The sequence below is a fragment of the Bufo gargarizans genome, chromosome 2, assembly GCF_014858855.1.
Source record: "Bufo gargarizans isolate SCDJY-AF-19 chromosome 2, ASM1485885v1, whole genome shotgun sequence".
Lineage (NCBI taxonomy): Eukaryota > Metazoa > Chordata > Amphibia > Anura > Bufonidae > Bufo > Bufo gargarizans.
Window position 1 is genome coordinate 155261773 of NC_058081.1, and position 26555 is coordinate 155288327.

A 26555-nucleotide genomic window follows, 5' to 3' on the forward strand; every position below is an offset into this window, starting at 1 on the left:
GTTATAAACAGGAGGAGCTGAGCATATTGATATATAATTTTGTGTACAAAGATTTAGTATAACTTTTAACTTATTGACTGAAATGTCTGCTCATTCTGGGCTTAGGAGTCCAGCGGGTGGTCCTACTCAGTGATTGACAGCCTTCAAAATACAGATGTACATACAGAGGAGACTGTCAATCACAGTAGGACTGGGACTCCTAAGCCCAGAATGAGCAGGTTTAAATGAATGAAATGCAAGTTATACTGAATAGTTTCCCATAAAACTATATTTTAATCTACTCTGCTCCTCCTGCTCTATAACACAATGCTGGCATGTAAGATATCTTGGTAAACATGACAGGTTCCCTTTGAAAAAAAATATCTTTATAATCTATGACATATCTACCGTTGTGGAATCAGCACTTCAGAGACAATTTTCAATACTATATATAAAAAGTTAAGGCCCCCAGTCTAATGTTCGGCTGACAGTCGAATCTTTGTAGGAAACTCCCAACTTTCCCCCAACGGATGAGGTTGGGGAGAGAAGGATTAGGCAAAGTGAATATTTTCGCCCAATACTTTTGTTCTCCAGGGAGCTAAACTGCTGCCAGAAGTGTCTGCAGTGGCTTTCTTTGCTCTCCCCATAGAATACATATACATATTAGACCAAGCCGAAAGTATATATGTATGGGGAAGCTGGGAGGGAGTCTGGGGAGATAGCTGTCGGCTGAACGATCATTTGTCCAACAGCTATAGAATGTTGTATGGCTGCCCAAAGAGGAGTATCAAATAGTTAAGAGGCACCAGTTTATTAACCTTGCAGAGTGCCAGTCATCGAGCTATATATATAAAATTGTGACCCCTTTAAAGAGTTAAGCAGTTGTCTAAGAGGGATCACCAAATATGCTCATTGGCAGAGATGGAGCCCAATGTTCTAGTCAGTTAGTTGGCATTAGGAAATTTTAAAATATTTTTTTTATTGTTCACTAGGCTCTGCCTTAATCTAAATTATCCTATAAATAAAATTTCATTTTACAGTAATTTATTATTACAGACCTCTTTACCAGTTAGTTTAAAGAACATATTTTCTATCCTTTATTAAATATGTGGCTTCAATTAACCAAGATGATATTTTTCTATATTCCAGATATTGATGAGTGTGAAAGGAACCCACTGTTGTGTCGTGGTGGCTTCTGCCTGAACACAGAGGGAAGTTTTAAATGTGAATGCCCTCCTGGACATGAAGTGGCACCTGATAGCTCTGCTTGCCTTGGTATGTTGTCCTTAAGAAACTGTTTTGATGTAGCTCCAGGGCATGTTGTCATAAATGATGTAATGTTACCAAAATACTTGTAAATGCAAGGTAAGGCTACTTTCACCCTTGCGGCACAGCTCTCCAGCGGGCTGTTCCGGTAGAGAGCAGCCTGCTGGAGTTCTCCGTATTTGGAGATGGCTGGATGTTACCGGAATGGCAACCGGCCTCATTGACTATAATGGAATCCAGCAGATATGCTGGGATTCAGCCAGACAAAAACCTCTGTACGCAATGTCATTCGATCCCTGAACAGCCTATGGATAGCTGTGCCACAAATGTGAAAGTAGCCTAAATGAACTTTCCTTTGCCATCATATATGCATTTGTATAAGTATGCTATTCAAGGCAATCAACTTGTTAATGTTATTGAAAAGCCAGGAAATATCCATATAAGTGTATGTGTGTGAACAGTAGAATCTACAAAAATGATACAGTATATAATTTATTCCTGGATGAAAAAAAAAACCTGCAGGTCAACCATTCTGTACCTAGAATATCATTTGCTCTGTTCTGCATTGAATTCATCTTGGCAAGGAATACCTCATTAGTCTGAATACACCCATAGACTCTATCATACTGGGTCAATTTTAGTGCTTGCAGTGCCTGTAACACCCAAGTGACACTTCAACTGAACCTAGTTCCGTCCATTTTTATGTGTGGAAGACATCCAGTTTTATGCATAAACGAGTACATAAATTCCCCTTCAATATCCAGAAAGGATTGCACTGATTCTTAGGGTCTAAGTTCGAACACATTTTCATCTTCAACAGATGCTTGAAATCTTAAAGTAATGACATACTGACGCTTACAGTATGTTTACAAGAGATGGCAAACTAACACTTGGGGTCCTATAAGAAGTTTATTGTGTGCCCCAAAACACCACATTCCAAAATCACACAGAACTACAGTTGGCACCATATACCAAGACATCTACCTCCTGTGAAGTGAAAGGTGTAGAGGTGCAGGTGGAAAGTATTAATATGCTCCTCAGTTCTGCAGTTATTGATTTTGGGATGAGGTACATTTCTTTTATAGAAGTACAATTCCAAAAAGGTTTTTTGTTTTGACAGGGCCATACCACATAATTATAGGACCATTGCCCCAGGACCTATATTGTTACAGTAATAAAATCCTTCTACCAGATACTTTCCAGCAATGATAGATCATGAATCCTGTGTGTTTTGAATCATGCCATTATTAGCTCCAGGCATTTATGTCTGCCCAAGAAGTTATATCCACTTTGTTTCTGATGGGAATATTCCATCTTCTCCCTAGATATCAATGAGTGCGGGCTCAGCACTGATCTGTGCAGAAATGGTCGATGTGTAAATTTGATTGGACGATACCAGTGTGCATGTGATGTGGGATACCAACCTTCCCCTGATAAACTCTCCTGTGTTGGTAAGTGGTTGTTTTTAGTTGATTTATCTCAAATGTACTGCATATATTGTAGTATTATGTCTGAGCCCAAATGACCATATTATGTTGCTCCACAACTGCATAGTTGAGTATAGCTGTAATGTGGCTCCTGTTTTCTCCGATTGCATTCCTACCATACCTTCATGTGCCTTTGATTTCATATAACAAAGATTTATTTTCTTTCATATAAATCTGTCAAAAATGTAATTCGCCACTACAGAGATATTTTCCCCTCAAAACATTGCTTCCATAGGTCAGTATAGTGCCATATGTATCACTATGGCTCCATAGTATAAAGCTGCAAAGTCTCTGAGTATCTGCCATACAGGATTTGGCAAAGGGCATAATAGTAATGGTCATTCTCCAAACGTCTGCCGAAGAACTTCTTGTATGCAACATTTTACCCTTTCATATAAGTATGATACCTATTTGTTTTTCAGATATTGATGAGTGTGAACATTACAATGGTGGATGTGACTCCAACTGTACCAACTCCGAAGGAAGTTATGAGTGCAGCTGCTTAGAAGGTTATGCGTTAATGCCAGATCAAAGAACCTGTACCGGTAAGTCTTCTGCCTATTGCAGAGTATGGCATGACGGAAAATCATAAAAATGTGTATTATTTGAGAGTGACACTGATATTGAATTGACATTTGTAGGTAAAATAACCCAAGTAGCCTTTACTAGAACTAAATGTATTGTGTGAATAGTGACAGCCCTTTTCTCTACTTGGAAAGGGATGCTGAAGTTAGGTCTAACTTCATATAAAAGAAGATAACATTTATATATATCCTGAAATTATAGTCTATGGTGAAAGGAGCAAAATAAACATAACTTTTAGCATACTTTTTTCGCCCTATAAGATGCACCTGCCCATAAGGCGCAACTATTTTTTTGAGGATGAAAATAAGAAAAATACATTTTTAACCAAAAGGTGTGCTTTTGGTGGGTTTTTACCTAAAGGTGGTCTGTGGATGACACTATTAGATGGCACTGTTATGGGGGGATCTGTGGATTACACTGTTATAGAGGGGGGATCTGTGGATGGCACTGTTATAGGGAGGGGGATCTGTGGATGACACTGCTATGGGGGGATCTGTGGATGACACTATATAGCATCTTATACTATATGTGTCATCCACAGATCCCCCCCATTACAGTGTCCCCAATACACTGGGCCCCGCTGCTCACAGCAGTATACATATCTAAACAGTAATCCTTAGCCTCCAGTAACTTAAAAGCAGCGCTATCCTGTTTGTTTACTGCTTACAATCAAGCTCTGGTAACAGGCAGAGCGGGCAGCAGCGTAACGTCACTCACTCACTTGACGCGCCTGCTCCGCCTGCTTCATTTATAAAGTGGGAGGAACAGGCGCGTGACATGAGTGAGTGACGTTACGCCCGCTCTGCCTGTTACCGGAGCTTGATTGTAAGTAGTAAACAAACAGGATAGCGCTGCTTTAAATTTTCTGTAGGTTAAGGATTAGTGTTTAGATATGTATACTGCTGTTAGCGGCAGGGCCCAATGTAAGAATACAGTGACTGCACCGGGCCCTGACGCGAGTTGACGGCCTTCAGACCCTCCTACAGCGATATATCAGCGTTAGCGATGTGAAAATGGCAGCATTCATCCTCCCCATTCTTTTTTTTCCATTTGGACTCTTCTGACACATTTTAATCATATAAACAAATCACTCTGGTTGCTGTATCCAACCAAACCCATGATGCACTTCACCTTTGTCTGCCACAGCACAGCACCTAACATCACCCAGCTAGTTACATAAAAACTCCCTTTTGCTCCTTTGACATGTCCATGGACGTAACATCACAGGAAATAAGAAAGAGCTGCATGGACATGGTCAAATGACCTCTGCCCAAAACAGAAGATAGGAGCAATAAAATAAATACAATACATGGGCACCAGTCATAAGGTAACAGATTTTATAGTAGGGAACTGCAATTCCCTTTTTCACCTTATCTACACTTTCCATTCCATTTTGATCCAGAGGGGCACAAAAAAACTCAACAACTTGAGGTAGAAGCCTTATTTTTTTGTAAAAAAAAAAAAATTGTCCCAATTCCAAATCATGGAATGAGAATACCTCCTTAGATCTCTAGCAGAGAGTTTCATAGTCTCACTGTTCTTACAGTAAAGAATCCTCTTCTATGGTGATGTACAGTAGAAACCTTCTTTCCTGTACACATGGAGGATGTCCGCCTGTCAGGGTCACAGTCTTGACATAGTTATCACCCCTTAGCCATCTTTTTTCTGAACTAAATGACCCTAATTTAGTCTTTCTGGAAAATTTAGTCCAGATTCAATTTATTACTTTTGAACCCACTCATTCTCTAGTATGTGTGCTACAAAGTATCCGATATGGTTGGATTTAATTGTGACTTGCCAGCGACACCTTGTCACTTTGTAACCTAAGCTTTTCATGAAACCATTGATTGTAAATAACTGATGCCGTTATAGACATCAGTGTACAAAGTTTCAATATGTGATGCGAGATTCTAGCATGTCATAACAGCTTCTTTTCATTTTGATTCTATCTAGACATTGATGAGTGTGAATCGAATCCAAACATCTGCGATGGAGGCCAGTGCACGAACATACCTGGAGAGTACCGCTGCCTTTGCTATGATGGTTACATGTCATCCATTGATATGAAAAGTTGTCTAGGTCAGTCAGTTTCATATGTTTTTACAGAATGATTTGCGGCTGCTGTGTGGCTACAAAATGTCCTATGTTTGCTAGCATGTTGACTGTTTTCAGCATGGTGTCTGTAAATTGTTTGGTCACATATAATGAAACTGTTTTCCATTGTATACTCATTTATTAGTACTTTTGGAATTGAATATTCCATTTTAAAAATACTCCCACTGACGTAGATATTGTCTTGCTGGGTACCAATTGTGCAATTAGGATGTTATTTAGGAAACATGTATACCACATGCAGCATGTTTCCTCAGCTTGTATTACATCTATCCCTAAGGTTATACCAGATGGCTGTAAGTTATGCCTATCAAATGTTGTATACGTTGCTTCTTAGCTTAATTGTGCTTAGTTCACTTAAAGGGACACTAAACATAGAAAATGCAAGATAAAAATCACAGTAATTCCTCCCTTGATCTCCCCCTCTCCATTTATCCTATTTTGTGTCATATTACAATTAAAAACCAAGAAATATATAAAGAAAACTTCTCTGCATGTCCCTGGAGATCAGCCATGTCTCCCTTCCTGCTACTGACTGACAAGTGGCTGGAGCAGGAGCCTCCCTTCTTTGCCATGTCTGCCTACTCCCTCATTCACTCAGCTGAAAATGTAACAGATCATCAGGAGATTAATCCTGACTGTTTCAAGACTGTTTCAGGATCATACAGAAAATCCTGTGGCCAGACAAACAGGCGTATTGTCTACTTATATCCTTCATTGCTAGGTTTGGTGTTCCTTTAAAGCGTTCTGTAGAAGAACTGTCTTTTTTACTGTTCATGTGTTGGTAAAACACTGTGTCTCCATTCATATTTCATTTCACGCAGTTGTGTTCCAGCTCTGTTGATTTCTATTGAAAACAAAGTTGAAAGAACGCGTTACTTTTCTACATACAGTAGTGCCATCACCATTGAACTGCTTATTAATAAAATAGTATACACCTTAGAACTGTGATGGCTAACCTCCGGCACTCCAGCTGTGGTAAAACTACGACTCCCAAGATGCACACTTGCTTGGCTGTTCTCAGAACTCCATAGAAATTAATGGAGCATACTGGGAGTCGTAGTTTCACCACAGCTGGTGTGTCGTAGGTTAGCCATTACTGCCCTAGAACCTTACAGCAGGGGTGGACTGGGAACTTAAAGTGGCCCTGGAGAAAACCTAAAAGTGACCCCAATGTTGTAGCTGGGTCCAAATTGACAGAAGGTGGGACAACACAAGTAGATAGGGCCAATACAAGTTGGCATAGTCCATAATACCACAGAGCCAAATACCACAGTGCAGCACAAAATACCTCCCCAGAAGCTTGTCTCTGTGGTGGCCATGAATAGCTGCTACATTCTGTCCTCCTCCTCCAGTTGTCTCTAATATGTATATGGAGCAGAGGCCTAGAAGGTGAGATGTGCACTACAACACAAAGCCATCCCTACCTTCAGCATGCTGCCTGGACCGCTAATAATGTTTCTCCAGTAGTATATATCACTGTAGGGTCTATAACCAGTCCACCCCTACCTTACATGCTATAAATTCAGGTGACAGCTTTGTTCTGTCTTATGTATCCAAGATACTAGATCATGTTCCATACACTACAAGCAAATATGAAATCAAGTATGTAGAAAGATAGCGATGATGGAGAATCCTCTTATTATGACTCTGCCAGGGAGACATGAGAGAGGGAAGGAGACAAGCATGTACTGTATATGTATAGTGAGAGGGATGAGAGAGTGAAAGAGGAAAGCATATAAAGATACTATGAGAGAATGAGAGAAATGAGCCAGGGAGAGCTGAGATTGAAAGAGGAAAGCATGTATATGTGCTCATGTATTAAGATCGGCATTTTTCATGTTGGTCTTAAGTCTGTCTGTGTTGCTGAAGGAAGCGCCAAAGTTATGTGGAGGCGCAGGCCTCTACATAACTTGGCACTTCCTCCAGCAGCCTGTGCGACAGATTTAAATATACACCAGCTCCCTTCTTGGCGTAAATTTAAGCCATTTTCTATGCCAAAAACTGCCGTAGAAAATTATGAATGAGATGGGCCTGTCCTCTTTCCCACCCATTCCATGCCACCTTTTCTTGATCTGTCGTGACCGGAGAAAAGTTGCAGATTTTGCTGGAAAAAGGCGTGCAACAAAATCTGCCCATATCAGTTCATAAATGGTCCCTGAAGTTCTCTTTTCATAACTAACTGAGAAGCCCAGAAAGAGAAGGAGGCAGTCAGGTATATATATAAAGAACATGACAGGATTTCGACTGACTGCCAAGAAGAGCTAACAGGGAAGTACTGGAGGATCCTCAAGGTGAACACAACTGCTTATGTGACTTCCATTTGTGGTTTTAGACCCCTACTTCCTGTTCCAGAAATTTATGTCAGGAGAATTCAGGAGCACAGACAGCTGGGCGCACTAGAGAGACTTCTAACAGTACTACACGTAAGGATACACCAGCATAGCTAGATTTTCATGTATGGTTGGATATGAAGTGTAGCGTGCAAAAACAGGAGCGTATTTGTTCCTTTTACATATAAATGAGGCAAGGAAGTATATAGGTGTATATTGTGGACATGATGCTTTGATAGCCTACACTCATTATTCATCACTCACGTAATAAATATTGTTTTAATACTGGTAGGTCCGGTCAGCTGTCATATGGTTAAGCAGAGCTAGAATGATCTCAGAGCTGTATCATTAGCAGGTTTGCTTGAATTCCCCCGGCGATGTCATCTAATCCACTTGGAAGTCCATTCTGTGTGCAGATGTTGACTGTCTATGAAATTCTTCTTATTGTACATGATGCATATATTTTGTTTCAGATGTTGATGAGTGCGAACTCCATTTGAACATCTGTCTAAGTGGAAGCTGCGAGAACACCAAAGGCTCGTTCATCTGTCATTGTAATCCTGGTTACTCTGGCAAGAAAGGAATAACCGGATGTACAGGTAATGCACAGTCTACAGTTAATGCAGGATAAGGTTTCTTTCATCGTGTTCCCGTGTGGTGCTGTATTCAGCCTTTGGCCATGTACTGGAGCAGTCGTGTTAACCTAGGTTGGTTTCATGCCATGTATAGCCCACTTTGGCCTATATTGGAATAAGATAGTGTTATCAAACTGGAAAGGTGCATATGCAAGAAGCATAGGTGATAGAAAGTGCCATTGGCACAGCCTATTCCTTACCACAATGTATGGTAATTATTACAGTCAAAAAGTAGAGGTGTTGCAGCCTACTGGATACATTCCCTTTCCTATGAAAGCCCATAAAGGCTTTTTTTCAGTATTTTTTCCTAGAAAGAATCTAAAGGGAAATCTGTCACTTCAGTTTTCTATACAAAAGTTTAGATTAGTTTGAGATCTAAAAATGCCCCCAATGGCAGATGTGAGGAATGAAAGGAGGATCGGGCTGTTGGACTTCAACGTGCCTAATCCTTTTGTTCTCAGGGAAGCTATGCTGCTTCCAGGGGTGTCTGGCGGCATCTTGCTGCACTCTCCCTATTCAGAATTCATGGGGGATTGTCTAGAGGGGTAGCTGATTAGGCTGATGGCTATCTGAAATGTATCTGAAGACTACTTGATAGCCACATGAATACAGGCCCATCATATATCACTTTGGTTTGGCTGGCCACCAGTCATTACAGATAATTTTGCTTGCTACTTGCTGTCCTCATTCCATCTAAGAAATGTCTGAAAATGTATAGATTTAAAGAAAATATCTGGGCAAAAACGATACTCTGTGTTATGCCTAGTGCAGGGCCGGTGGGGGTGGTGCATAACTCCAAGAATAGAATCTGTGTGTCCTGCACAGTTTAGCCTGGAGTGTTCCTTTTATAGTAAGGAAACATACACTTACAGTGTGAAGTACCCACTTCCTCGTACGTTTCCCAACTAGAGAACTATGATTTTAGTCAAATATCTATGGATGATATTACGACTGAGCCGGTTTTAAGGCAGGGTGAGCTTTACACAATCTGTAAACACTACTTGTCAGATAGAAATGCACCATGCTGCACTTTTATCTTACATCAATGGGAAGTAGTCCTTTTGATGAGGGAACGTTGCTGGCTTCTCATGTGACAATGTTGCTGGAGTGATGCTTCTGTTGTCTCAAACATTCTGGTCTAACTTCAGTCTTAGGCTAGGTACCAGGAAGGGCATCTCCATAACAGACAGTATGTATATAGTATGTGTTACTGATGTGACATTTTAGTACGGGCTGGATAATTCCTTTGATGGGAACCTTTCAAACTGGACCCCGGGCTGCATATTTTAGATCAGGAGGAGCTGAGTAGATTGCCATATACGTAGTTATAGCAATAGTCACCTATCCCTCCCCAGTCCTGTGCTTGTGCTGCCTGGTCCCCCAACGATCTCTTCTGCCTGGTCCAGCCATACTGTTCTGACACAGAAGCATATGACCGCTTAGTAGTTGTAAGATAGTATATTTTTATGGCAGGAAAACCCCTTTAAAGGGTCTTTAACTGTACCCAAAACTTGTGCTATGTCACAGAGACTTTTTAAAAGTTTAGAACAGTGGGGGTCTGAGTGCTGAGACCCCCACAATCTCTAGAATGAAGGCAGAGAAGTGCACTTTCTCTCCTTGTTGCACGAGTCAGACTCCATAGAAGTCTATGGCCCCATCTCGATTCCGTCTTCAGTGAGGAGAATGAACGCTCCTCTCCCCTCATTCTATGGATTGGAGGTGTCAGCACTCTGACCACAACCGATCAAAACTTTTGATATGTCTCTAGGAGATATCAAAAGCTTTATAAAAAGTTAGTGACCCTTTAAGTTAGCCAGAACAACTGTCTGCTTCGACTGGAAGTAGGCAATGAATACAATGTGGTGATTTTGCATAAATATGAATATGTCAGACATTTTTCCAACAGCTCTGCAGTCACTATCCTTTGGGCTTCATTAGTTTTAGCCTAAATATTTCGGCTCCCCTGTCATTGTGGACTGTTTCCACGTTCACAAATAAACATGTTTTATTTTCCTCATCACTGGGTTTCAGCGTCCACCCACTTATCAGGCCGCACATTCCCATCCCACACACATTTGTTTTCTCCTTCTAAGTGGAGGAGAGTTCAGAAAAAAGTTTTGCTGTTACCTCTGTAACAGATGAAGTGTTTGCAGTAATGAGAACATGAGATCCCTGGGGAAAAATATAAAATACGACAAGGAGCCATATAGCTTAAGAAATTGCTAGTTTTCAATGTAATAATTCACCGCCATTTACAGGCTTCATTAGCATGTTATCTAAAGAAGCAAAAGGAGGAATATGGTTCCTTTCACTGAAGCATCAACGTAGCAACAGATTACTAGTTATAACTAGCTACCTAGTATAGCAAAACATATATATATATATATATATATATATAATATTAATATAGAGAATGGCACAGGAGTATTTTATAATATCCAATTATGCTGTAGGGAATGTTGAGTTCCCCCACACTTGCCCAGCAGATTCACCAGAAGAATATTATTCTTTGCATTCTGGATATCTTTACTAAAGCTGCTCTTAGGCTACTTTCACACTAACTTTTTTTACTGGATCCAGCAGGGTCCAGCAAAAACGCTTTCGTTACTGATTATACAACCATCTGCATTATGAACGGATCCGGTTGTATTATCTGTAACATAGCCAAGACAGATCCGTCATGAACTCCTTTGAAAGTCAATGGAGGAACGGATCCGTTTTCTATTGTGGCAGATTGTGTAAGTGAAAACGGATCCGTCCCCATTGGCTTGCAAGTCTTGCTCTGCATCCCAGGACGGAAAGACGACTACAACATGCTGCGGTTTGCTCTCCGGTATGAGAACGCAACTAAGCGGAACGGAAAGCATTTTGGAGCATTCCGTTCTGTTCAGTTCAGTTTTGTCCCCATTGACAATGAATAGGGACAAAATGGAAGCTTTTTTGTTTCCTGTATTGAGCCCCTATGACGGATCTTAATACCGGAAAACTAAAATACTAGTGTGAAAGTAGCCTTAGGCTTTGTTCACATCTCCGTTGTGCGCTCCTGTAACCTGTTCTGGCGGACTACTCTGTACCCAGCATGGCAGTGGTATTTGTCCGGCATTTATGCCAGAACTCCCCCCCCCCCCCACACAGATGTCCATCTATGCCGGATACAGTAACTCCGGTAGTCTGCCCCTCTGCCGGAACAGACTACTGGATTTACTTGCCACAGATATGAACTTACACATTCACATTAGTCATTTCTACCAATTCAGCCAATCATTGTTAGTAAAGTTAACGCCAAAGGCCGAATTTTGTCTGCAGAAACAGCTTTTTGTCAAGCTTCTTAGCTAGTTCATTTCCAGTTGTCTGGCTTCTTGGCTAGTTCATTTCCAGTTGGCATGGGCAGAGTAATGGCACAAGATAGCCAAAATGTAATTTCATAGTCTCTGGATCCTCATGGCCTGCATATATGGAACAAGTTTTCCAAACCAGTGATGAACGATGGTTTGTATGGTTTCTGGGGATCATAAGGACATTTCCATCCCATCATTTAATCCCATCCTCTTGGTTGGTGAGAAATTTCATTGCTACCTAGTGACAGTTTTCACAAGAGCTGTGCACCAGACAGCAGTGCACATTTTAAAGGGTCTGTCCTAGCACTAAATATAATATTAATTGCCTTCATTTTATTTTTAAAAATGACCCAGTGAATAGTTTTGACATTTAGTAGATATGCCTATACTGATTTAACAAATATATTATCCAAATGCCCAAGCCATAATTAAAAGTTCAAGGGGTTGTCCGACATGGGACTCCTCAGAGATGTTGAGTATCTCCGGCCACTGCAGGGGAAATGTGATACTGGCTGCAGCTTGTAACATCAGACCAGCAGGGGTTCCAGAAGCTGAACTTGTAGTGGTCAACAGATCACCCGGCAGGCAGCTTTTTAAGAAGACATTGTCATGTTAGGTCTGCCCCCTATAATGTTGTGATCACTTGATATTGTAGAATCTGAATTCTACAGATTTTGGGGGGAAATCTGTTTTTGTATTTTGCAAAGCATCTTTTTCTTTTCCCTCACTGCAAACTTTACGCACAGTTGCATTTCCTAAACTAAATAGTTCCCAGAGAGTTTGTACTTGGGTAACTGACAGTTAGGCAAGAGATCAATCTGAAATCTACTCACGGTGCCAAGGTCTGCATGAATAAAATTTTCCCTGGGAAGAATGTTTTTGGATCAATTCTAATAAACATCCTATTATGGTTTCGACCTAACCACAGAGCAAATCACCACAACCCTCAATATTTGTGGGTAATGATATAACAAATAAGGTTATTTGGACGATGTCCTTCTCCTTTCAAATGGCTTTTTATTGAACTTTAAATTAAATCAAGAAATCTGAATATATATAATCAATGACTGAAATAATATTACAGTATATAAAGTATATACAAGTAGGGTTGGCGCTCATCACCAGATAGGATGGATTGTTGAAGGTCTTGACATCTCCAGCAGGTATTGTTAATATATTTGCTGTTAATATTATACATGAAGTTATTATCATCATCCATGACATTCTTTACACGGTATATTAGAATTTTAGCTTACCGATAAGTATGATTTACCCAGGATCTTGGAGAATTCATTGCACAGGTACAATCTGTGTTCTGTGCAGTCTGCAGTTGGCAGATTAGTAAATTGCGTCTCGTTTCCTTTAAGGACACTTGCCAGAATATGTGTAGTGTTTGTTTTCTTAGCTAGTGCAGGAATCTCCTCAAGCTCCCCAGACTGTTACAAAGATCTTAATATATCTTCATGCAATTCCTTCCTTGTGTCTTCATAAATATGACATGTTCCACATTCCACAAGCAGGACAATGTGCAAAATATCAATTTCTCAAGCTGTTCAGGCTCTGTGGGAAAAGAGATATCCTAGCTGAGAGTACAAAGGATCAGCGAGGGGCAGCTATGCTGAGTTGCTTTGGAAATGATTTTAATTAACTCTCTGATATGACTTGTTTATCACACAAGCTTGTCATTTAATGCACATCGGGGGAGCAAGCAACACATACAAGCCCAGAGGTGGAAGTCGGCCCTGGTGTACACTTGTATGTGTTTTATCTACTTACTAGTAGATCAGTGTTTCCCAACCAGCGTGCCTCCAGCTGTTGCAAAACTACAACTCTCAGCATGCCCGGACAGCCTTTGGCTGTCGGGGCATGCTGGGAGTTGTAGTTTTGCAACAGCTGGAGGGCACACTGGTTGGGAAACACTGTAGTAGATGACTATAGACTACACAGCTTTCCATGTACAAATGCCTCTCTTTTCACAAAAATAAAAAAAATAATGCTTGAAACTAATATGGTTGCTATAAGCTATAATATATATATATATATATGTATATGTATATACATACATACTGTAGTAGTGTTGAATATAGCATTGAATAGTTGAATGTTTAGTAAAACCATATCTAAATCTGTCAATGGTCTCATATCAGGTACAGCATTTGATATACCTAATGGCAAGAGCTACCTGTTGGGTGGTACAACCAGTGCTTTACATCCCATACACCATCAGGTTTCCTCTGTCAGGTTGCTTTTATGTGGGTGTCAGTGGTCCTGGAAAATGGTCCATGTGAGGGCTCCATTTCCAGACCGACCACTGCTCATCTGACCCAAACTCACTCCATCATTGTGATCTATGCTGCGAGTTCCATCCATCTGGTCTGCTGTCTGGTGCTCATATGATGCAGGACAGCAGACCCGCCGTCAGGCTGGAGCTCACAGCATCATAGTTCACTAAAATGCAGTGAGCTCAGGTCTGATGAGTCCATAAATGCAGCCATTACATGGAGCGTTTCTCTAGGACCACCACACCACTAAAGCACTAATGATATTGTCTAATTTTACTGTAATGGGCCATGTACCTGTATGATCAGCAGATGACCGGGACTGGTCTTCATCCTCTGTTAGTACACAATCAGCATTCTCACCGCAATGACTACATGAAGAGATATTGAAAACCCACACAAAATTTACACAATATACCGTATATTCAAGATTTGCAGAGTAAACCCCTTTAACACTAGGATAAAAACCATATCGGCAGTCACTTCGGTAATAGACCTTTTCTCTTTTACTGCTTAGTGGGGCTGAATACCATGTGTCATATTTTAAAATGTCTGTTAGACTTTGTGAGATCCTAATGTAATATCCAGGACTGACTGTAATGTAACGTCATCTGATCAAACATTAAACAGAATTCACAAAGAGAAATCAAGGCTAAACTAAGAAAATACATTTATAAATTGAGGATTCTACTTTTTATTTGTCTCATTTCAACATTTTTCTGTTTCCTTTTTTTTTTACCAGATGTCAATGAATGTGAAATTGGCGCCCACAACTGTGACAGGCATGCCATGTGCACAAACCTCCCTGGAAGCTTTAAATGTAGCTGCAACCCTGGATGGGTAGGAAACGGCATCAAGTGCACAGGTGCGGTGCATTCTCCATAGCACGTGCTGTAATATTCTGCTGTACTGGTAGCAGGTTTATTGGCATATGACCTGGACTGTCTGATATCTATACAATAATCAGTCACTACTATTTATCTATTAAACTATGGCCATATAAAGCAGGTGCCGCACATATAACCCTCTGCATTGCAAAAGGTGAAATCCACAGCAGATATCCGCTGCATAAATTGACATGCTGTGGATTTACAATCCATGCGGATATTCTCCACAGTGTGTAGATGAGATTTCTCATCCACTTTGCTTGCACCGTAAACACTATGGATTTTCTGCATGCTATTCTGCTATGTGCAGCCTAGCCTAAATGTAGAAGTGAATGTTAAAAGCAAACAGTCTGTCAGTCTGTGGAATTATCTGCAGCTTCTGTCTCCTATTGCAGACAGAGTGTCTTCATATGCGGCAGATTTTGTTGCAGAAATTCCTGCCACTGAAAATCAGTTCCATTCATCTGAATAGGGATTGCGGAAATCCATGTATTTGCCAGCAAAACAACCGCATTCAAATGAATAGAATGGATTTTCAGTTGCACAAATTTCTGTAACAAAATTTTCCGCAGGTAAGGACACCCTAAGGCCTCATGCACATGGCCGTTGTTTGGGTCCGCATCCGAGCCGCCGTTTTGGCGGCTCGGATGCGGACCCATTCACTTCAATGGGGCCGCAAAAGATGCGGACAGCACTCCGCAAAACGGACAAGAATAGGCAGTTATATCAATGGCCGCCCGTTCCATTCCGCAAATTGCGGACCGCAAAAAACGGCACGCATGTGCATGTAGCCTAAGGCTTGTTCTGCTGCTGCCAGTCATAGGGAAGAAGAGGGAAATTAGTGATCTTTGGATACTCATCTATGGTAATTCTTTATATATAGTATTTCAGTTTTGCTTGTATCATGAGAAACAATAGCGCTAAAGGAAATGAGCATAGTAAAAGCAAATTCAGATGTTTCTTTAGATGTGTTTTGTATTTAAAAGATGGATTTTAGGTGATATGTGTCTTTCCTTGGAAATTCACACATCATGGATACACTGAGGATTTTCTGCCATGGATTTATGACTGGAAAATCCACAGCATATTTACCAACAAAGAGAACGGGATTTTAGCAAAACTTGTTCCCAATTCACCCAGTGGATTCCACCCTTTGCAGTGCATAGGATGAACTCTGTGTCTAAAATGCAGAAAAAATCAATGACAAATCTGCATGTAACAATTTGCTGTGGTGTTGTTGCAAATTTCTATTTGGACTTGAGGCAAAATCCTCAATGTGGATTTTGAGCATTTCTGACATACCCGCAAGATGGGAATAAAATATTAAATAGGAATACACAGTTAAATATGGCCCATTGTGTTGTATAGCCACACAAATAGTGTGTAATTCTATGTTAGAAAATTGTATAATGGTAGCATTATCACAAAATGCAGTGCAATCTGCAGGCAGCATGTTATAGACTAGGAGGAGCTGAGTAAATTTATATTTTGTTTTATAGGAAAAGATTCAGTAAAACTTGTAATTTATAGATTTATGTCTCAGTTTTTTCTGAACCACCTCCTTGTACACCTAAATATGTATACACACTTATACAGAGAATGCTATTAATCACTGATAACTCATTTCCTGTGTATAACTATCAGTGACTGACAGCTATCTATGTAGACACACTTTCACAGAGAATGCTATCATTCACTGATAACACCTCCCCTGTCTACAACTATCAGTGACTGACAGCTATCTCTGTATACACACTTACACAGAGAGTGCTATAAATCACTGATAACACCTCCCCTGTGTACAACTACCAGTGACTGACAGCTATCTCTGTATACACACTTACACAGAGAATGCTATCAATCACAGATAACACCTCCCCTGTGTACAACTATCAGTGACTGACAGCTATCTCTGTATACACACTTACACAGAGAGTGCTATAAATCACTGATAACACCTCCCCTGTGTACAACTGAAGTCAGAAAGAGCAGGATTAGAAATGTATAAATTCCACATTTTACTGAATCTTTCCCCACAAAACTATATATTAATCTGCTCAGCTCCTTCTGCTCTATAAGATGCTGCCTGCAGATTGCACTGCATTTTCTGGTGGTCCTCTTTAAAATCCCCATATACATTACTGTATTGTCGGCCACACCTGCCATTTTTGGTGGGAATGACCTACAGTCTAATTTGTATGGGAAGCTCCTGACTCTCCCTGACAGATGATATTGGGGGAGAGAAGGTTTTGGTGAATTGATTTTTTTCATCCCAAGCTTTTGTCCTCTTGAGAGATAAGTCAGAGGTGTCTGGCAGTGGTTTTCTCCTCCATGCCCTATTTAAAACACATACAGGCTCAGCCGAACCAAGCATGTATGCATATTGGGGAGCTAGGAGGGAGCAGGGAGAGATAGTATAATGTAATTCAGCCAACAGCTATTGAAGGTGTATGGGCACCTTTATGGTATGTCCACACATGGTGCAAGCCCTGTGGATTTGCTGCCATGGATTTGTATGTGGCATAGTATAGTACCAGCAAACTGTATGAGACTTTAAGAAATCTCATCTATGCACTATGGAACAAACCCACAGTGTGAACTGACTTACTCTGTGGGTTTTCAATCCACTGCATGTAAATGTATGCTGCTGGTTTTACCCATGGCATTCAACCTTTGCAATACAAAAATTTAAAGCAGTGGAGGACCTGCAATGCCCGAAGTAGGGCGGTTTTCATGGCTGCAGATACTCCCAATCTGCTGCAGATATTACCATTAGGATTTGAATTGCTTGCTTAAAGCAGAATAGGAAATTAATTTGCCTTTTTTTTTCCAGATCTTGATGAATGTTCAAATGGAACTCATCGGTGTAATCAAGATGCAATCTGCAAGAACACCATGGGATCATACCGATGTCTGTGCAAGGAAGGTTATTCAGGAGATGGGTTTGAATGCAAAGGTGAGTCTGTGAGGTTCAGTTTATGTCATTACTGATAAACTGAACTTTAGTTTGGAACCAGTAGACTTTATATATTTTCTGTTGAGAGGTAGGAAAGAACCTGACATCAGACAAACCACTTAAAAATAATCATACTCTTATTGACTTCTTTATTTTTTATGGTGGTTGCAATTTTCATACAAATTTGGTCTGGTAGACGGATTGTGCAGAGTTAGTGCCAATGAATAGGTCATCCTTGTTTAGAATGGAGCTTTATAACTTCAACAACAGGGAAAGAGATTTTAGCTTTAGTAACATGTTGGACCACATTTCCTAATGTGAGTACACCTAGATTTTTGCACATTATCTGTGCCTAACCCGGCAGGGTAAAAGAGGAATGAGGAAAGCGTGTGACCTAAGATGCACTATTTTGCATCAAAATTGAACCACAATTCTGGCATAAAATTCGGTCTCCAACGAAGCCAACTAATAGCTGGTATAAAGGTAGATAAAAGTATCTATCCCTGTACCAGATTTATTATCCAGTGTGACCCACTGTGATAAATCGGGTACAGGTCTATGCAGCCTGTCTAAGAGCATATCAGCTACAGCATTAGTAAATCTGCCCCACTGTAAATTGTAAGATGTGCCAAGAAGTGAAAGAGGGAATTTATTAAAGTGGTTGTCCACATTATTTATATTGATGACCTATGCTCAGGATAGATAATCAATATCAGATGCCGGAACCTCCACCGATTAGCTGTTTGAAGAGAAGGCCACAGCAGGTGTGATTAGATCATAAACAATAAAGAGAAGGCCTTCTCTTCAAACAACTGATAGGTGGGGGTGCCAGGTGTTGGACTCCCACCGATCTGATATTAATGACCTATCCTGAGGATAGGTCATCAATATAAATAAAGCGGACAACCTACTTACGACTAGTGTTTCCTATGCCAGTCTTAACAAGAAGTATGCTGGACTGAGATTGGCCAAATGTAGGAAGAGGCACAGGCCCCTTAATACATTTGGCACATCTTTTAGCAGTCCATGCACCTGAAAAACAACTCTATATCAGCTATGAGCCTGTGTGGATTTGCTCTATAATTGACACCATTTTATTTTGTGTAAATTATAGTTAACCTGTTGGGCCATGGAGGCTATGCCCCTCCTGATAAGCCCCGTCCAGTGGGTGTAAAAACTCAAAAAGTGGAAACATATTTTTGCATCTTTTTGACACCAGAATATTGACACAAAGGGTATGATAAATTTCCCCCTTAATGTTAAATAAAACTGTCTGCTTTTTTGAACAGATATTGATGAATGTACAGACAACTTGAATCTATGTGGAAATGGTCAGTGCCTTAATACTCCCGGAGGATATCGTTGTGACTGCGACATGGGATTCTTACCAAGTGTTGATGGGAAAACATGTGAAGGTAGGAAGTGCTAAAGATTTTGCAGGGAGCAAAGAAATCAGGAATGTCTTCTAAGGATAAAATGTCATATCCCAAGAAGTCCTGACTATTGTATTATAGTTTTACTTGTCAATGTTAAAAACTACAATGCTGTGGTTACCTCCAGAAAACATCTGTAGGCTCCTTGTGAAATCTGTCCCCATTAGCTGGACTATTTCTCTACGAAATTTAGAACTATTTTGCTTCTATATATTAAAGAGAATATTCTTAAATTATTTGTAGATATCGATGAATGCGCTCTTCCAAACATCTGTGTTTTTGGAACTTGCAAAAATCTTCCGGGTCTCTTCAGGTGTGACTGTGATACTGGATATGAATTGGACAAAAGTGGCGGCAACTGCACAGGTAAGCTCTTCGTGGCTTTTCCTTCACTGTCATATAAAATGTACAAAATATTATTTTGCTTCATCTGTCTAAGAAAAAAAATGTAAATTTATGAAATGTCAGCAATGAGCTGCAATGGTACTTTTACACAAGGCAGTGTCATCCCCAAGTGAGCGCCAACAGAAGATGTAAATGGCTTGATGCGGAATGAATGAGTGACTAATGATCGGCATGATGAACTGTTGCACTCCGCCATTCAGTTTGCATGTTGTCAGCAGCACAAACTCTAATCCTTGTGTTGCCCTTGATGCCACATAAAAGCCCTTACAACATAGAAAACCTAAAGGTGCCCATACACATTAGTCTAAAGTTGATTAAAACGGACATGAAATGTAACAATAAACAATCATATTAGCCGACCGATGATAGACCATTATCGTCTGAAAAGAAGTCGGCTGTCGTTAATATTTACGTCCGACAGCCAGACGAAAGATCCTTCCTTTAAAGAAAGATTGTTCCCCAAAAGATCTTTCATCTATCGCTTGGTTTCATTGAACATGTATGGACAACTGTAACGGCCAATATGGACTAAAATGTGTATGGCTGTGTCTGTGAGACGAACGTTCACCAGATGTTTTTTGTTCAACTGCTGTTCAACCATCATCCAAATTCTCCTTTGCCAAATTTCACAAAGAAATTAGCTTTTTGCCGGTTGATTTTCTACAAAGTGGATTTCTTTGTAATTAGCGGGCCAAATGACAGGCAATGGCGTCATTGATCCCCTCAGATACCACATGCATCGCTAATCGCGGCATCTGAGCTGAGCATTGTGGGCTTTCAGAGGTTAATCCGGTGGGGATTCACTCACCTTATCCACTTGATCGCCGCGGCCATCTTGATTGAAGACACCGTGCAGCGTGGTGACATCATACATCACAGCACGAGATTTTGCATGGGATTTCTTAATCAGGAAGGCTACGGCAGCCTCTTGGCATGCAAAGGGATGAGGTGAGTATTATTCCCCCCCCCATTCCAGGGAAAATTGATTTGTTACCACAAAGCACAAGGATATTTGGCTTCGCGGCAAATCGAATTTTCAATTGAAGTCTCTTTTGGACAGAATTTGAATATCGAAAGTTTATTAAAGTGGTGAACATCAGATGGCTAAATGTATTAACCTGGTTACATTCTAAGCAAGTTTCACTGATGCTATACATTATTCTGCTTTTCATTTTAGATGTGGATGAATGTGCTGATCCAACAGCCTGTATAAGCGGAACATGTGAGAATACTCCAGGCAGTTACAACTGTGAATGCCCCCCAGATTTCCAGCTTAACCCAACTCGAGTTGGATGTGTTGGTATGGCTTTTTAATAAATGTATTAGTCCTTGCTCTATACTAGTTAATCCTGTTCGAGGTAGCTGTCCCAGCTTTAGTAAAATGATTTACTCAACACTTATCCACTATTCTAACATATTATTAAACAGCATCAGTATTCTGTGGATGAATTTTTAGGCATAGAATACCAGCCATTCGCCATGCCTTTACCTGTCATTTTTCTTTTAATGAAACTCAGAGCTGAATCACTGCTGCACACTGATGTTGAGATGTTCAGATCAGCGTTCTGCAGAAGAAGCATGGTCTCATAAAGTTATTGTGAGCTAGGGTACCTCAGGTATACCAGAGGTCATGATTCTGAGGCCTCACCATCAAATTATACAGAACACATGCATCTGCATCTTAAACTATAGCGTTGTTGTACTCCACAATATTCATATTATTTAATATATTCAGGTTATTTCTGATTAATTCTGTAGACATTGTCCCTTAGCAGCAAATTATTGGCTTTCCAAACTAGCTTGAGATTAGATTGTTTTCTGCTGCAGTTTGGGGGCACATTAGTGTGTCAGAACCTGGACCTTCACTGAGGCAGCCTGACCCAGTATTGAATGCTGTTCTGTTTTCCCTCCTCATTTAGTAAAAGGGGGTTCTGGATATGTAGTACAATGTTCACTCCCTCTGCATAATGTGCATCGTAGATTTTGTTCAAGGCTATGGACACCAATAAATGATTTTTTTCATTGCATTACATGCATTACATTTGTTTTGGTCTAAAAGGTTTCTATAATGACAAATTGTAAAAATGTATTTTAGCCTAAAATTAGTATAATGCGATAATACAAACATGCATTTAAAGGTGTCCATTGCTTTTAAAAACGAATAGTTTTAGATATATAGAGTACATTGCTTTATGGAGGCTGAATTGGTAGAATCTTAGTAATGGCAATGAAGCCATCTATATTCAAAGCATTATAATTTCACTTGTACCATACATAAAAATACTTATCCAGCACATGTAACGACATTTTTCTTATTGTACAGATACGCGGTCTGGCAGTTGTTACCTAGAAGTGAAACCACGAGGAGATAATGGAGACCTGGCCTGCAGTAATGAGATTGGTGTTAGCATCTCTAAGGCCTCATGTTGTTGCTCACGTGGCAAAGCCTGGGGAACTCCATGTGAACACTGCCCACCTGTAAACTCCAGTAAGTACCAAGCTATGAAATATATGGTCTTTTTGTTTCAACCCCTTGTAAGTTGGGTTCACACCTGCTTAGTAATCCATGTATCACCAATAGCTTGACATGTTCAATTTTCCTTACCAAAACTATTGTGATTTTCAAGACTAGATTTTATGGCTTAAACATAACCAATGCAATTCTTTATGCCCAATAATGTAAAAAAATTAAGTTACAAAAATATTTGTATCTGGTTCATTGGACATTATAGGGCACAGGGTAAAGCAAACACTTGCTTTATGCTTTTGCCCCTTTATGAAAGTATTCCCTGCTCTTCAAAATATGACTCTTTGTAAATGGACTTTGTTCCTGAGTATTCAGAACAGTGATATCTCATTCTTTTCTATCCACATTCATACTGAATAAGATTTAAAGCAACTTAGGATGATATTGACTTTTACAATACTCAACTGGAGGTCAAGAATGCATTAGAACCCAGCTCAAGGGCTTTGTGGCCCTTGTGTTAAAGGCCCTTTAAACTAGTCGAGAATCCACCAGATAATCACTAATGAGCATTCATAGGAACTCTCATTATAGATTATCTGGTGGTATAAAGGTGCCACAGATGCTTGTTCATTGGATAATCGCAAAATTCTTGTGGTCACCTAAATTGTTGTTTGCCAGCAACGAGTCTGTATGCGGACCACTGAGGGCATTAGCTATCTCTCCTCCCCATACTGTGGAGGAGATTGCTGCATGTAAATGCAGCGGTCTTCTTCACTGACGAGGAAGCATTCCTCTGTAAAGGGGCCTTTAGTGACATACAAGTCATACTGCAGATCTGTTAACACAAGCATTTCATTATCCAGTAAATACAATTCTATATTGAAACCTGCTTATAATAGAGAAATAATACTAACTTTATTTTTCAGGTGATTATAAAGTATTGTGTCCTGGAGGAGAAGGTTTCAGACCAAATCCAATTACTGTTATTTTAGAAGGTACATTTTTATTTAATTTCTGTCTTTGGAAACCAACACCCATACCCTCAATTAAATATTATAATATCATTCAAGCAGGTCATTCTCAAACAATATGCAAAATCACACATTCAGTCAGAACCCAACTTTATTTGCTCCGATTTCTGGCTCTTTGAAAGATGTCAAATTGGGCTTTGATTGCATTTCTGGTGCTTGAAAAATCTGTAATGCAGAAAATGAAAACTTTTGCATGATTTCTTTACATTTTTCAAGATATCGATGAATGTCTGGAGTTACCCGGTCTATGTCAAGGAGGAAAGTGCGTCAATACCTTTGGCAGTTTCCAGTGTCATTGTCCAACTGGCTTCTTCCTTAATGAAGAGACACGAGTTTGTGATGGTAAGTCATGTACATTCCCGCTCAAGATTCCTAGAATTGTGCCCGCTATCAGGAATTTCTGGGCTGGCTGCTCCTCCTCTCACATGCAATGTCTAAGATCCCTCAGCAGCAGCATGTCTGGATGAAGTCTCCACCTGCATAGCCGATAGACCAGATGCCAAAATTAATTCAGACCTCCGGCCAAACCCCAAAATTATTCAGATGCTGAACCTAACTCAAAATCGAATTATATTATTATATTCAAATTTTGTTATTTAATACATTTTGGTGGGGGGTTTCCAACGTTAATGTTACTGTTGGGGGGTTAAGAGGGAGGGCAGAACATGGACAAGGAGGAAAAAAAAACTATTCTTCTCCTGCTACCATATCACATTTGGCTTGGGCTCTGTAGGGGGAAGGGGTTAAACATGGTTGTAGGCTCAAAGGAGGGAAAATATAATGCAGTATATCCACTGAAGCTGTCCTACAGTCTATCCTACATAGTACTGACACAAAATTACTTACAGTATCTTGTCACTGTCTGCAAAAGCTGCTGATGGCCACAGATACTGGCTCTCTTTTTTTTAAGTCTGGTCCCAGTCACCAAAATGGTTGTCCCACTCCTGCCGCTTCGGTCTGAATGAACTCCAGTCTCCTCATTATTCTCCTCACCTCGTCCCCTCTTCATAGGGTTATGCAGGTCACAAAACATTAATACAAGTTTAGTTGAGGGAGGGAGATGCGGGTGGCCCCATTTATTGTACGGGCAATGCAATAACATACTTAGGGATAGAGGTTACTATAAATGCATCTGTGAGGATCAGTCGGCACCCGTGGTCCTTTTTTTTATGTTTGGCCTGGGCTCCTGGCAGTGGCTCTGCCTAGAATATGCATACTATAGCTTTAAAAGCTCATCCACAGCAGATAGGTCTGTGGGATGTTGAGTACAGCCCACTTATCCTATCTGTCTAGCTGTAGATACATTTTCTAAAATGCATAGTGTTTGCCTAAGTCACCTTGTAACCTCTTTATTTAGGGTACTATCACCTTTGTGTCACGATTAATTATTAACGTATTTTTACTTTTATTTATTAACACTTTTTACGTTGCAACATATCTAATACATATAGTTTTATAATTGCATTTAAGATATCAATGAATGTGAACAGCCTGGAATATGTGGACCTGGAACATGCTACAACACTGTTGGAAACTATACCTGTATATGCCCACCTGACTTCATGCCGATCAATGGAGGAAACAACTGTATGGGTAAGCTGTGGCTTTAAATATCCTTTCTTTTATAATCCATGTACTGATATAATATATACCGGTATATATATATTTTTATTTTTTATTTTATTAGTTAGTGATGTCAGATGTAGCATTGAGAAACACTATGGCTATGTTTATTGTATGTTTTTAAACACAGTTGAGGTCTATGGAACAAAAAAACTGTATGCCATAAAACTGAATATACCTGCCCTTTGACTTTCATTGTATAAGAAGTGCATGCTAATATTTATATGTGCATACTCTTTTTTGCTTTGCTCCTTTTTATTTTGTATGTGGACCATTGCGTTTTTTTTGTTTGGAAGCCTTGCTTTATAGAAATTCTCCCCACATGAACCCCTTCACCCTCCTGTTAAGCTACAGATGACTTAATTTATATTAGCTTTCACTGACCGTTGAAATAACAGTCTGTGGTTTGCCAGATCTATAAACAGTTGTAAAAGTACATCCAAAAAATATGTCAAATCACAAAGTCCGGCTTAACGTTGTTATCCAGCATTAAAGATTCGCACCTTCTAGGCTATAAAATATACGGTACAAGCAGCTGATTTATGTGGCTTCTAGCTAGTTTGTTTTATTACATTTCAAATAGTAAAAGTGCAAGTTCGATTTTATATTATCTTCCATGAAACTATTTGATTCTTTTGACATTATTATTTTATTCTTTTTTTTTTACATAAATTAGCGGGCAGTCAGTATACTATTCCTGTCTACTCATATGACCTGTTGTATCTTTCATTTACAGACATGAGAAGAAGTCTATGCTTTAGAAACTTTAATGTCGATAATCAAACTTGTGACGGAGAGTTGCTTTACAACATGACGAAAAAGATGTGTTGCTGTTCTTATAATATTGGACGTGCATGGAACAGACCCTGTGAGGAATGTCCATTGCCAAGTACTGGTGAGTGCATCATAAGAACATAACCATCTTGGTATTTAATTTGTTGTTGATATCATTGCATTAATTCAACTATAGTTGAACACTAGTTGAACAGGATATAAAGTTTAGATACTTTATGGAGGGATGTAGCCCTGTTCTGGTAATGAATGGGGCCCCCAGATTCACAAACCCCAACCAGGCTTGTCTTTTGGAATGTCTCAGTTGTCTCCTTGACTTGGTACTAGATACAGTAACCTACTATGGAATTACATGCCATTCTTCAAGGAAGTGGAAAAAAACTAAAAAACATCATAGTGTTTTTTATAGCAGATTTAGTGTAAATGACACACTACAACATTTAATGTCATTATAGTCACAATGGTAAAAAGCACTAAAGGATACTAGTATAAAATTTTATGCTCCACTTGCATCTAATAGAAAAGCATAAATTTCATTCTCCACAGGATGCAACCTGCTCCCCAATTGCTTTGGCTGATGTTGCAGCTTATAAAGATTTAGGTTAGGGCTACAGTAGATGGCAACTTTGGCCTATGACACATGTTGCACACCCAAAGATCTCAGCAACACGAATAAACATTGCAGTTAGTGAAAGGGAAAGGGGTTGTGTTACGACCTGCAAGTTTTCATGATCCCTCGTGACCTGACAGTGGAAAGAACTCCAGCAGGGCTGGATTTCTTGCAACTGTCAGTTCATGGGCCAAAGTTGATTTGTAGCCCCAGTCTTAGGTGTTTTCTGCTCTCTCATTGAACTAATTTACCATTCAGCTCATTTTAGACTGCAACAATGTTTTCTGCAAAGGCAAAATCCTAAAAAGTTTTTATTATATTCAGAAAGTATAAAGAA

General features: G+C 39.8%; 1 protein-coding gene across 1 annotated transcript in view; it reads left to right on the forward strand.

Annotated features, from left to right (window-relative positions):
* FBN1 (fibrillin 1) overlaps nucleotides 1–26555 on the forward strand; it is a 249299-nt gene that overhangs the window by 173763 nt on the left and 48981 nt on the right. The window contains exons 28-42 of the mRNA XM_044279629.1: nucleotides 1129–1254; nucleotides 2571–2696; nucleotides 3155–3277; nucleotides 5271–5396; nucleotides 8236–8361; nucleotides 14757–14879; nucleotides 17735–17857; nucleotides 19147–19272; nucleotides 19534–19656; nucleotides 20873–20995; nucleotides 22019–22183; nucleotides 23089–23157; nucleotides 23410–23535; nucleotides 24664–24786; nucleotides 25553–25711. Coding sequence (XP_044135564.1) covers nucleotides 1129–1254; nucleotides 2571–2696; nucleotides 3155–3277; nucleotides 5271–5396; nucleotides 8236–8361; nucleotides 14757–14879; nucleotides 17735–17857; nucleotides 19147–19272; nucleotides 19534–19656; nucleotides 20873–20995; nucleotides 22019–22183; nucleotides 23089–23157; nucleotides 23410–23535; nucleotides 24664–24786; nucleotides 25553–25711 — 1887 coding nt within the window. The remainder of the gene's footprint in view (nucleotides 1–1128; nucleotides 1255–2570; nucleotides 2697–3154; nucleotides 3278–5270; nucleotides 5397–8235; nucleotides 8362–14756; nucleotides 14880–17734; nucleotides 17858–19146; nucleotides 19273–19533; nucleotides 19657–20872; nucleotides 20996–22018; nucleotides 22184–23088; nucleotides 23158–23409; nucleotides 23536–24663; nucleotides 24787–25552; nucleotides 25712–26555) is intronic.